This window comes from Cervus elaphus, chromosome 20, assembly GCF_910594005.1.
Source record: "Cervus elaphus chromosome 20, mCerEla1.1, whole genome shotgun sequence".
Lineage (NCBI taxonomy): Eukaryota > Metazoa > Chordata > Mammalia > Artiodactyla > Cervidae > Cervus > Cervus elaphus.
The window spans coordinates 124,177,222-124,189,484 of NC_057834.1; the positions used below are offsets into that span (position 1 = coordinate 124,177,222).

At 53.6% G+C, this 12,263-nt stretch overlaps 2 protein-coding genes across 2 annotated transcripts; one reads left to right on the forward strand and one right to left on the reverse strand.

Annotated features, from left to right (window-relative positions):
- Positions 1-2,568: 2,568 nt before the first annotated feature.
- On the forward strand, positions 2,569-4,604 carry GUCA2A (guanylate cyclase activator 2A). Its single transcript, XM_043876956.1, has 3 exons — positions 2,569-2,725; positions 3,790-3,979; positions 4,347-4,604. Exons 1-3 carry the CDS (start codon positions 2,651-2,653, stop codon positions 4,409-4,411), a joined length of 330 nt encoding a protein of 109 aa, XP_043732891.1. The 5' UTR covers positions 2,569-2,650; the 3' UTR covers positions 4,412-4,604.
- Positions 4,605-7,974: 3,370 nt separating this feature from the next.
- On the reverse strand, positions 7,975-11,432 carry GUCA2B (guanylate cyclase activator 2B). The gene is made up of 3 exons (XM_043878252.1): positions 11,300-11,432; positions 9,992-10,178; positions 7,975-8,261 (listed from the first exon to the last, which is right to left on the reverse strand). Exons 1-3 carry the CDS (start codon positions 11,390-11,392, stop codon positions 8,200-8,202), a joined length of 342 nt encoding a protein of 113 aa, XP_043734187.1. The 5' UTR covers positions 11,393-11,432; the 3' UTR covers positions 7,975-8,199.
- Between the last annotated feature and the right edge of the window lie 831 nt (positions 11,433-12,263).

Consider the following 12,263-nt stretch of genomic DNA (forward strand, 5'->3'; position numbering starts at 1 on the left):
ACTAGGTCAGCCCTGGCTAAGGGGATATGGGGAAAGAGGCTTCAAGAACGAAAGCCCCTTCCCTTTACCCCAATCGCATGGTGCCTCGAGAGGGAAAAGACTGAAAAACCAAAGGGAACCAGAGACAGGGCTCCTTCATCTCACAGCAGCCTATTCAACCCCATCCTTGATGCTAAACTGAATCCCAGTCCAGCTCCAGATCCAACCCCAGTCACAGACCTGACCCCCACCCACTCCTCCATCTTCAACTGCAGACTCAACTCCAACCTTAACCAAGCACAGAACCTGAACCTAACCCCAACCGACCTCCATGTCAGGGACAGTCCCCACGTCAACCTAATCCTAGCCGCACCCCCAATTCTAACACTTACCCTGACCCTTACCCCATGCCCAAGCTCAGCTCCACCCTGATCCTGACCCAAACTCGAATTCGAGTCCTAACCTGAACTCCTATCACTCTCTGCTACTTCATCTTGCCCTAAGGTAACTCCAGTCCCAATTGGAAACCTATTGAGTGGTCTTAACCCAGCTTCCACTAGCCCAGCTCAGGTCCACCCAACCCCAATTCCAACGGCAGCAGCAACCTCAGCTGCACTCCTCCTGGTGTGTACCTGTGCTCACCTCCATCCCAGTCACAATAAATTCTACCGATTCTAGCCTTACCTTCAACCCAAACTCCATCCATAATCCTTCTGTACCCTGTCCATACCTAACCCTCCACCGGTGTTCACTCCCACCCAACTCTCAGCTAGCAGAGGCCACCACATGGCTGTTCTGGATATGTAGACTTCAGCATATATACGTACCCCTCACACACACTAACACACTTCAGTTTACACACACACCTCTGTGTACACACACACACACACACACACACACACACACACACACACACGCACACTAGAAAAGGAGGGAAGTTTAGTCTGGTTCTGAGGATTAGCCTGAGAGGGCAGGATAACCAAGTGTTTCTTGCTCCTCCCTGGGGTTGAACCCCTTTGAAGTTCCCTCCAATTTCCCCTACAGTGTTGACTCTCCCCACCCTGGGATTCCACCCCCACCTCTTTGTTTGGAGCCTCCCTGGCTTCCAGTCAGATTGGTTTGTAGATTGGAACAAAGCAGCTCCTAGGGCTGCCCTTCCTCTGTGTCCTGGAGGCTCTGCTCAAAAACAACACAATAAACAAGCACTATGCCAGGGTATAGAGTTCATGGGGGTCAGAGTCTAGAGGAGCAAAGACACACACCCAAGTAACCCAACTCAACAAGATCCCAGGTAGGGAATGTTATCTGGTTCTGTGAGAACAAAGAGAGGTTATTATTTAGCTGAGGATGCAGTGGGGGTTATTGGATATGGGCCTTAACGTTTAAGTAGGAGTTCACCTAATGACGAGGAAGGAAAAAACCTTCCAAGGCAAATGGAGCCACATATTCAAAGTCAGAGTTGAGCTTGGCAGGAAAGACCAGGATGGAGGCGATTAGGCTGAGTTAGTTGCGGGAGGGGGAGCAGAAAAAAGAAAGGGATGCGGTGGAGGGAGAGGGAGATAGTGAGAGAAGCAGGAAGGAGGAGAAAAAACTTTCAAGGATGATCTGAACTTGCTATATGGACAGGACAGCAGACCCAGCGCAGGATGAGAACAGACCGTGGCTCAGACCAGGCGGTTGATCCCCAGAAGGGCCAAAGGGAACCAGAAGCTGCGCTGTTGTTGATCAAAGTAATGGTAACTCAGCGGGCTGTACTATATGCTTTCTGTGTTCCAGGCATTGAGGTAAGCATCTTTCTAACCTCATTAATTCTCACTCCCAAGAGATATGCATTATCATGTTGGTCCCCAGAGGAAATACAAGGAGCTCTGAAGTTCAGAGATGAAACAATTTGCCCAAATTCACACACATCAAAATGGGGCAGTAAATGGGGCTTGAATCCAGGCCTATGGATGACAGAGCTGAGTCCTTTCTCAAAGTCACAGTGGCCAAACCTAGTACCCGCCTTGGTCATCTCATCTCTCATGACTTGAAGCCCCCTTGAAATCTCCTCCTCCCCACAGGCTGAATTACATTTCCCCGCTTCTACCAGGCCTATTTTAGTTCTCTGCTATCCCACATGTGGCATTCTCTGCAAAAAATGGCCCTCTACCTTTGGCCCCTTCTCTAAGAAAATTTTCACTCACTCTCTAAAACCGGGTGCTGGCACAACCTCCTTTGGGAAAACTTCCTGAACTTCCCTGCCGCTGGGCTGGGTGAATGGCCCCTCCATTCCCCTTGCCCACCCACTCCCCTAATAACCCTGCACTGCCCCTGCCTGGGCCTCCCTCTATAAGGGCTAGGCGGAGTCTGCAGCCCCACCCTGGCACATGGCCTGGCCCGGAGCCATCACTGAGTGTGAGTGGTTGGTGAATGAATGCAGAACCCAATCCAGTGGTGGGTTAAAGTGGGAGCCCAGGGAGGGGCTGGGGCTCTGACGGTTCCCTGGACTGATCTCTTATCTGCCAGGGCGGTCTTAAGCCTTATCTGATTAGGATTGAATTGACCATCAAGCAGCTGAGATGCTCATCAAGACTCCTGAGTTACTCAGTAACCCTGCCCTCTTTAAAAGTCCCACTGTTTCCCCCTGGCATCCAGAACCAGTGACTCCTCTCTCCTGGGTGCTGCCACCATGAACACCTTCCTGTTGTCCGCCCTGTGCCTCCTTGGCGCCTGGGCCACCCTGACAGAGGGAGTCATCGTGAAGGTAAGTTCTCTGTCCCCACTGTTGCCCAGACTGCTCTCTACCTCCAGGGTGTAGGGCCTGTTCTCTGATAAAGTAACCCCTCCCTGGGGACTGAGGGTGGGGTATGTCTAAGGCTTGGTTCTGCCCCACGGATCTCCTTCTCAGCCCTACCTCTTACACCTTTCATTTTCAAACTCATAGAAAGATCAGGAAGAGAGAAGAGAAACAGTTAGGGAAAGGCAAGTGACTAGCCAATTTACAGAGTGCTTTCTGTGACCAGGCTCCACTGGTGTCTCACTGGGGCCCCAGGATCACTTTGCGAAGAAGGAATTGCTAGTCCCATTTCTTAGAGGGGGAAAACAGACCCTTAGAGTTTTTAACTTGTCATGGGCACGTGGTTGGGAAGTGAAGGAGCTCAGTTTCGTTCCAGACCTTACTTCTTAGCCAAAGCCCTGACCTGGATCTCAGAAATCACCTGGACACCCTGAAGGTCCTGACAGGAGGGCGTCCCTATTGGTGTGGATGCCAGCTAAAAGGCCAGCCTGGCACTCACTGGGGGCCCCACTCTGGCTCCACAGCCAGGCCCCGAGAGGTCTTTTATTGCTTCTCAAACATCAGTCAGGCACCAGGCTGGAGCTGGGGGCCAGGGGATCAGCCCACACCTCTCTCAGGCAGAGGTGAAGACAACCTGGGTACAGCCACGTGGATTCAGGAAGCCTGAATCTGGTCCCAGCTCTGGGTCTCTCCCCACAGATGGGCACCATGGCTCCCACTAGTAGACACCTATTGTGTCCCTGACACTTCGTGTCTGTTTTCTCCATTCCTCATATAACATGTAGAACCTGGGCTCCCGGATTGTAATGACCTGTTCATGGTTCCAAAGCAAAACCAGGATACAAGCCTAGTGTCTGGCTGTAAAGCCTGAACTCTGACCACCTCATATTACCCCGCAGCGGAGCACCTGGCGGCCATGTACGGCAAACACTGCTTAAGTGCCTCTGGGCCGGGAGAGGGGTCACTCCTGGGGGAGGCAATCAGGGAGCAGGCTGCAGCCTGGCCTCACACTCCGGACATGTCTCTCTCAGGATGGAGACTTCTCCTTTTCTCTGGAATCGGTGAAGAAGCTCAAGGACCTCCAGGAGCTCCAGGAGCCTAGGATCCCTAGAAATTCTGGTGGGCTCATCACTCCCAACCTTTGTAGCTTGCCTAATTTTCCCGAAGAACTCCGGCCTCTTTGCAAGGAGCCCAACGCCCAGGAGATCCTGGACAGGCTGGGTGAGTAACCCTCTCTCTGAAGAGCCTGGGGCTCATGGACTTCCGAATTTGTAGCGCGCAAGGGAGAGATGTGTTCTGATTGGTGGGATTCTAGGACGAGCTCTACTCTGATTGGTGGGTCTGTTAAGCCCTCTGTTGGGCTTCTGGGTTCTTCTGGTCTCAGCTGTAGCCCCGGTCTGAGTAGACTCTTCTAATTGGCTGGCTTGGGTGGTAATTGTGTCCTGGTTTGTTGTGAAAAGCCCCACTGGTCAGAAAGGACAGGCCTGGTTTTCTCCTGGGTGGCGGGTGTCCAAACTCTGGCTCAGGTGAGGGAGGGAGCTTTGGGGAAGGGAAGCTGCTCTCACCGGGCTTCATCTCGCCGGTCCAGGGGCCATCGCGGCGGATCCAAGCACGTGTGAGATCTGCGCCTACGCGGCCTGTGCTGGATGCTAGAACAGATGGTACTCCCTGCCTCCTGTCCCTCCCTCGCCGGGCGCTCCTTCTCCTCACAGCTCAACCTACCCCGAACGCAGGAGTGAGGAGAGAGCAGCCTGAGGGGTGCCCAGCCCCTGCCCCCACCGGAGCTGCTGATGCTTCCCAAGATCCATGCCCACCCGCGGCTAATAAACCAGATTCCAGAGCCCTCTTTGTTGCGTTCGTTCCTTCTTTTATCCGTCAGTCTACTCATCATCACACTCTAGGGATGCCTTCCCTGCCCTCACCAGCTCAGGGTTCAGTGTGCTATGGGCAAGCACCCCACTCTTTCTGCTAAGCCAGCGCCCCCTCGGGCTGCCCTCTGCACAGATGCTGAAAGGACTTGAATCCACCATCCATCAATGGGGGAGGTGGAACCTCTGCTATTCTTTCACCATCCTCCGGGTCATCAAGGCCACTAAACCACACGAGAGCACTTGAGCTGCTTTGGATGACCAACACAGGCACGGAGGGGCTATGCCCTCAGCCCCTGGCTGGAGAGTGTTCAAGGGGCCTCAGGATCTAGCCCTGCGTTGACCACTTAAGCGCTGCCTCCTGCCTGCACCCCCGCCCCCAGGGCCCACACCCCAAGCCATAGTTCTCACCATGTCCTCTGCGCCACTTTCTACATTCCTGGCCACATCACTCCTGCTCAGGGACCAAGTCCTCACCCCTGTGCCTCCTCTCAGAGGGCAGCCTTTCCTCACCCTTCCAGGAGAAGTCCTTATGCCCCCTCATCCTTGCTGCTCCCTGGGTCTCCCTGTGGATTAATGGCTTCGGAGTCTGGGGAAGTTCCTCTGAGCCCCAGGGCAGGTGAGGCCCGCCACGGGGCTGATCCTGTACAAACTGGGCAGAGCAAACAACAGCTACACCGTTTCAGCCCTGCAGTCCTGCTCAGGTCTTCCACGCACTACGTGATATTTGAAAAGTCGCTTTCCCACTCAGCCTTGTCTCCTCCTCTGTGAAACTGAGATTGTAATTGTACCGGCTTCCCAGGAGGCGCTAGTGGTAAAGAAACCTCCTGCCAGTGCAGGCGGCATAAGAGACTCGGGTTCCATCCCTGGGTCAGGAAGATCCCCTGGAGAAGGAAATGGCAACCCACTCCAGTATTCTTGCCTGGAGAATCCGACGGACAGAGGAGTCTGGTGGTAACAGTCCATGGAGTCGCAAAGAGCTGGACATGACTGAAATGACTTAGCATGCACACACACAGCACACACCCAGACAAGGTGAAATAGTGTGTGTAAATGCGTGTGTAATGCAAGTAAAGTTCAGATTATATGCAAACAGGAGAGTGTTCAATAAATGGTCAAAACAACAAAACAAAATACAAAGAACAAAGAAAGGTAGAGGGAATAAGGGAAAAGGAGGCCATGGGGCCCTTCCTAGGAAAGGAAGAGGAAGTGCCCCAGGGTGATTCTGGCAGGGTTCCCTGGGCTTCAGGATTCAGAGGGTGAGGCATCTTCAGGGCGGGGGTGGAGGTCAGGAAGGCTCTGTGAATGGGGATAGGAGGCAGGGTGTTTGCATTAGCCCTTGGAATTTGCACTGGGATGGATGTAATTTCAAAATCAGTGTGAAGGGAGAGAGGCAGAAGGCATTTCAGAAAATGGATGGGGTTTAATGCAGACACAGAATCAGGAAGGTCCAAGCCACTGGAATGGTTCAGCCTGGAAGACATAGAGCCCAGGAGATGCACAGGGCTGGGTTTGAGCCTGACCTTGTCATTGATAGGCTCTGTACCCTTCTTGGAGACTTGGTTTCCTCATCTGAGAATGGAGATAATAACAGATCCCTCCTCCCAAGGTTGCAGAGGCACTTGATGAGAATGGTGGTGGGGCAGAAACACTTCAAGCTCCCACTCTGAAGCCAAACTCTGTTAGTTCAGGCATTGCTTTTTACCAGTTGTATGACTTTCAGCAGGTTAGTTAGCCTATTCTTTCCTCAGTTTCCTCATCTGTAAAATGGGAATGACAAGAATCCCTACTGTATAGCATTGAGTGAAGATTAAAATGGGGTAATAGAGGAAAGGCTTTTAGAGGTCCCCGGGGCCCAATGTGAGCACTTTGCTGACGTTGTTATTATTATTTCTGTGCAGATGGCTCCACCATGTGCCTCGCATATAGTAGGTGCTCCCTCAGTGGCAGTTTCCTTTAACTGCCTCCTCCCCAGGCAGGTAGGAGATGAGGCCAAATGGTGCTGGGCTCAGTTTAGACTTGAGAGATGGTACTGGGGAGCCTCAGAAGGGTAAGGGGCACTGTCGGAGCAGTGCTGTGATGTACCTCTGGCATGGTGGGCATAGATAGCCTGCAGGGTGCAGGGCAAGAAGGAATCTCTGACCTGGCAGGGGTTGCGGGAGTGGGGAGGTAGTGATGACAGAGGAATGAGAGGAGCCCAGAGGGATGTAGGAGGCCTTGCAAAGGCCCCTGTGAGGGCAGCAGAGGAAGGAGCTGGAGTGTGTGGCCTGGGAGGCTTCTGACCTCAGGAGGGGCAGATGGTCTGGGGAATTCACCATGGCCGTGGCCCTGGGATCTGTGTTCAGAGGGCATGGCCCTTTTGCACAGCCCAAGGATTTTCCACTCTCTGGTTGCCTGGGACAGAGGCTGAGGAGGAAGCCATCCTGGGAAGCCCTTCTCCCAGGAATTCCCAGCCTCAAGAAGAGCTTGGAAGGCCCTTGGAGGAAGGCGGTGGCTGCAGGGCATCCTGCCTTGGGTGTCCTCAGCTGTGGCCAGGGCCTGAGGTCACAGGGAGGCAGTAACATGGCGGTTCAGAGCAGAGACCCTGGCCCAGACTTCCTGGGAAGAAGCCTGCTTTGCCACTTTGCTGAGCCTGTGATCCCCGGCTCACTAGCTCTCTCTGTACCTGGGTCCCTCAGTTGTAAAGTGGACGTGGTAATGATGAAGTATCTGCTGCCCTGGACTGTTGTGAGAACTCAGTGAGTTAATATCCACAGAGAGTTCAGAGCAGTGCCTAGGGTGTAGCAGATGCTGGTATCATTAATATTCCTCAGGGCCACCAGGGTGAAGAGAGGGAAGGAAGGTCTCCCACCTGGAGCTGGCCAGATGGTCCTGGGGAGCCCAGGAAGGGGGACAAGGGTGCACTAAGGCAGCGGGGGGGTTGGGGATGGGTGGGCAGAATCAGCCCAGAAGGGGCACTGAGTGGCTCTTCTCTCCACCTGTCCCACCGCACTTCCACCTTTAGGAGAGAGCCCCCGTTCCTCCTCCCATCCTCCCCTATTCTCCCTTCATCATCCCCCCAACTCCATCAAGAGCACAGAGACTCTGGCTCTGCAGCTGGGCCAGGCCCTGAGCTTAGCTTGGGGGTCAGATGAATTTGGGTGCTCTGTGGCTTCGCAGCTCTGTGATCCCAGGCGACTCATTTCCATTCACAGCCTCACTCCTCTGATATGAAACAGAGCTTAATGAACCAACTCCACAGACAAGGAAACCAGGAAAAAGCCTAACTCAGGGGTCCAACCTACCCAGCTTCCCGGGAAGCTCTGCTCAAGCCTCCTGGGGATGAACAAATGGACGCCTGGCTCCGAGTGTAGGTGGAGAATCTTTATTCAGCAGCAGGGCTGTTCCAGGAACCAAACTCTTCTCCAACTGTGGGTCCAATTGCTTTGCACCAGTTCCAGCTGTTGGGCCCTGGAGGAGGGGGGATGACTGCGGTGGTGGGGACCCCCAGAGCCTGGATGGGAATGGGGGCTCTGAAGGCAGTGTACTGGTGGGGGCAAGGTTCCTGGGTGAGCTAAGGGCACCCAGGCCATCTCAGCTGCAGCCGGTACAGGCAACATTCACACACAGCTCACAGTCATCGTTAGCGATGGTCCCTGGGTGGAGGAAAACACCTGTCAGATGAACCTGAAACATCCGTGGTCCAGAGAGTCATTGACCAGGCAGCCAGAGAAGGCCTGCCTCTGAGAGGGTCTGAGGGAGGGGCCTGATATCTGTGTCACAAGTTGAGAGCAAGAAAGTTTAAAAGCAGAGTGAGAGGCTTGGGCTCAAGTCCCATGTCCTGTCCTCCTAGCAGTGCCTGGGTGAGTCACTCAAACCCCGCCTGAGTTTTCCTGCCTGCTCAACAGACAGTATCAACCTGGCCAAGGGGTTGTGAGGATAGCAGGCAGGCAAAGGGGTTGACCCAGGGCCTGGTACTAAGTAAGTGCTCAGTAAATAATGGCTACTAGAGATGATCATACTAAGCGAAGAAAGTCAGGCTTCCCTGGTGGCTTAGAGGTAAAGAATCCCCCTGCCAATGCAGGAGATAAATGCTCAATTCCTGGATTGGGAAGATCCCCTGGAGAAAGAAATGGTAATCCAATCCAGTATTCTTGCTTGGGAAACCCCATGGACAGAGGACCCTGGTGGGCTACAGTCCATGGGGTTACAAAGTGTTGGACAGGACTAAGGGAATAAACAATGGAACAACAGCAGCCATCAGACAAAGACAATTACCACAGGGTACCACTTCTATGTGGAATCTAATTTTAAAAAATGATACAAATGAACTTATTCACAAAACAGAAACAGACTTACAGATACCCAAAACAAACTTATAGTTACCAGAGGGGGACTGATGTGGGGAGGGATAAATCAGGAGCCGGCGATGAACGCACACACACTAGTACATGTGCATGCGTGCTCGGTCACCTCAGTCGTGTCTGACTCTGTGACCCCGTGGACTGTAGCCCAACAGGCTCCTCTGTCCATGGGATTCTCCAGGCAAGAATACGGGAGTGTGCCATGTCCTCCTCCAGGGGATCTTCCCCACTCAGGGATTGAACCCATGTCCCCTGTGTCTCCTGCATTGCAGGTAGATTCTTTGTGGCTGAGCACCACTATATATAAGACAGATAACCAATGAGGACCTACTTACTGTACAGCACAAGGAACTTTACTCAATATTCTGTGATAACCTATATAAGAATCTATAGGTTATAGATTAAGAGGTTATAGATTAACCTATATAGATATAGGTTATAGATTAAGGTTACAGAGAAAAGAATCCGGAAAAGAAAGAATGAATAGATGTATATGTACAGCTGAATCATTTTGTTGTATACCCAAAGCCAACACAACATTATAAATTAATGATACTCCAATAAAATCGAAAGAGAAAAATAAGTGCTAGCCAGTTCCTGCATTCTCCTGATCAGCTGTTTCATCCCTCACATTTCAGCTTAGATGTCACCCCTTCTTGGAAGCCTTTCAGATCCCCTTATGCCAGCCCAGACATGAGCCATCTCTCTCCTGTGTCCCCGCTGTGCCTCTCTGGTCACCCCATGTATTGCAGTCATTTTTATGGATCTGTTTCCAGTGTCCCTTTCCCCCAACCTGTGAAGTCTTGTAGGCGGGCAGATTATCCCAGCCAGGCTGCTGGGGACTGAAGGGGATCCTGGCATGACTGATTTCAGCGCCCCAGCCAGGAAGGCCAGGGGCTGAGTTTCTTGAATCTCCCTATTCTCAGCCACTAGGTGCTTAACAAACCACACGAGGTAGAGGACTGGGGCGCAGGGAGGGGAGAACATGAGGGCTGGGGGCTCTGTGGGGGAGGGGGACTCACTCAAGGCCTGGAAGATGCTAGCTGCATCCTTAGAGGCACAGATGGGCCGGAGGTCCAGCGGCAGGGCCGGGTGGTGGCACACAGAGGGCTGAGGACTCTGGTCTTGCAGGCCGGGGCTGGGCACCCATTGACCCACCAGGTCATTCAGCTTCTTCACCGATTTCAGCTGGACCTGGAAGCCTTGGTACTGGAGGAGGAAGGAGACCTCAGGCATCACAGCCTGAGCAGGGAAGGGGGCAGGGTGCTGCCAGGAGACCAGGGAGCACCCCTGTTCTCACGGAGTTGGAAAGTCGAGGCCTGGAAGATCACCTGGCAGGTGGGAGGTGGTGCCTGACACTTCACACCCCCCTGTGCCACAGGCTACCCGGGAGATGAGGTTGAGCAAGGCTGTGATCATGGTGCTTCAAGGCATGGGCTTTGGAGATGGTGGGGACTTTGATTCAAATTCCACTGGCTGCCCATCTCTTCCCCACTCTGAACCTCATCTGACAGAGACAGTCAAACTCCACTCCTCCCGGTGCCTGGTATCCAGGCCACCCCCACCCCCTGTAACTGTGTGATTGCCCCTGAACCAACATGGCAAAATGATGGCAATGCCTAGTCTAGCTGGCTGGGCTCCAAGGCCAAGGCTGCAGGGGGAAGCTGACACCCCCCACCTCAAGATTCCCTTATTCCTTCCCAAGGATGTCCAGTCGAACGTGCTACCCAGGAGCCCAGTGACAGCTTGCCCCACAGCAGGCAGGCTTTGCCTCCATCGACAGACTCCTTCTAGCTTCACAGCTGCCCTGTGAGGAGACCTGGACAGCCTGCTGTCTTCTCTTGGGGCCTTTCTGTATGCTGGGGCCTTCCTTTGGAGCAGTCTGCCTGGAGCAGTCCTGGTCTCTGTGCCTAGATACCTCCTGCTCATCCTGCAATGTCAGCTCGAGTTAACTCTCCGAGTAAACTTCTCTGGTGGCCATCATCCCCTCTCCACCCACACGTGGGAGAATACAGAGAGTTGTGGGAGCATTAAAGAAGTCTCCCTCTCCTTCTGGGCTCTTCAAGGGCAGACACTATGTCTAATTCCCCTTCTGACCTCTGACCGGGATGGGCACTTGAGGAGAGCAATGCAGAATGACCATCGTTTATTGTTATCATTACTATCATCCTTGTCACTGGCGTTCCAGCAGCTTCCACCCACCTGCTCTTTTGGCCCCTGTGGTGTGATTGAGTGTTGGGCTGAGCCTTGGGTCCTGGACTGTCCTTAGTGAGTTTCCCAGCATTCTTTCTCCATCCCAGCCTCTCACCAGGGGGACCTTCAGGACAAACCTGGATGTAGACTGACTGTGTGCCCTGCAGCAGCATGAGGAAGACCAGGGCAACCGCACACAGCAGGTACCCTGACACCGCCCTGCTGGCCATCTCGCTCTCTCTGTGTCCCGCCGCCGTCCACCTGGCTCCCACCTGCTTCCTCATCTGGCAGCTTTTTATAGGCTGGCCTCCAGCACCCTGGTCACTCATTAACTGGTCAGCCCGGGCGGGGTTGACAGCTGGCTGGCACCCTGACAAGCCCAGAGCCCATTCCCAGGAAGGGGGTTGGGGGTGGTGGGGGTAGGGAGGCCCAGAGAACACAGGAGCGTGATGCTGGGGTAAGCACCTGCCTTGTGTGCAAGACATTGTGCAGGTGGAGTGAAGGGGGAGACCATTTCACATCCAGGGAGAGCGAGGCTCCAGAGGTAGAGTACCTTGTCTCAGGTAACGGAGCCAGTCGATAGTAGAGTGGGGACTCGGGCATCTGACCCAGGTGAGCCTAGGGTTTTTTCTCAGGTCAAAAGGTGCAGGCAGACAGGTGGGCAGATATCAGGCTGGCCTCAGGGTTCTCCATGTCCCTAGATCCTTGTGTCTCCCGCTCTCCTCTCCCCAGTTTTATTGAAGGGCCATCCTTGTGATCAGTGCCTGCCCAGCCCCTCATCCTGCCTCTGCCTGCCATCTCCCAAGTGATGGGTATACCCAGGCCCGGTATCGTCCATCTCACCTGTTGATGCCTTTTGGAAGCCAAAAGCCTAACCCGGCCTGGAGGAAAGAGCACCTGCCTTGGGAACAGATTGACCAGGGTTCAAATTCTGATCCTGCTGCAGCTGAGTGAACTTGTCAAGTCGCATCAACTCTAACCAAGCTTAGTTTACCCTTCCATCACAGAGGCATTGTGACAGGATCCACCACATGAGGCTGCCATGAGAGTGATGAGGCTCCTCCTGAGCTCGTTCTTGTCTGGGGATAATGCATGCCACTG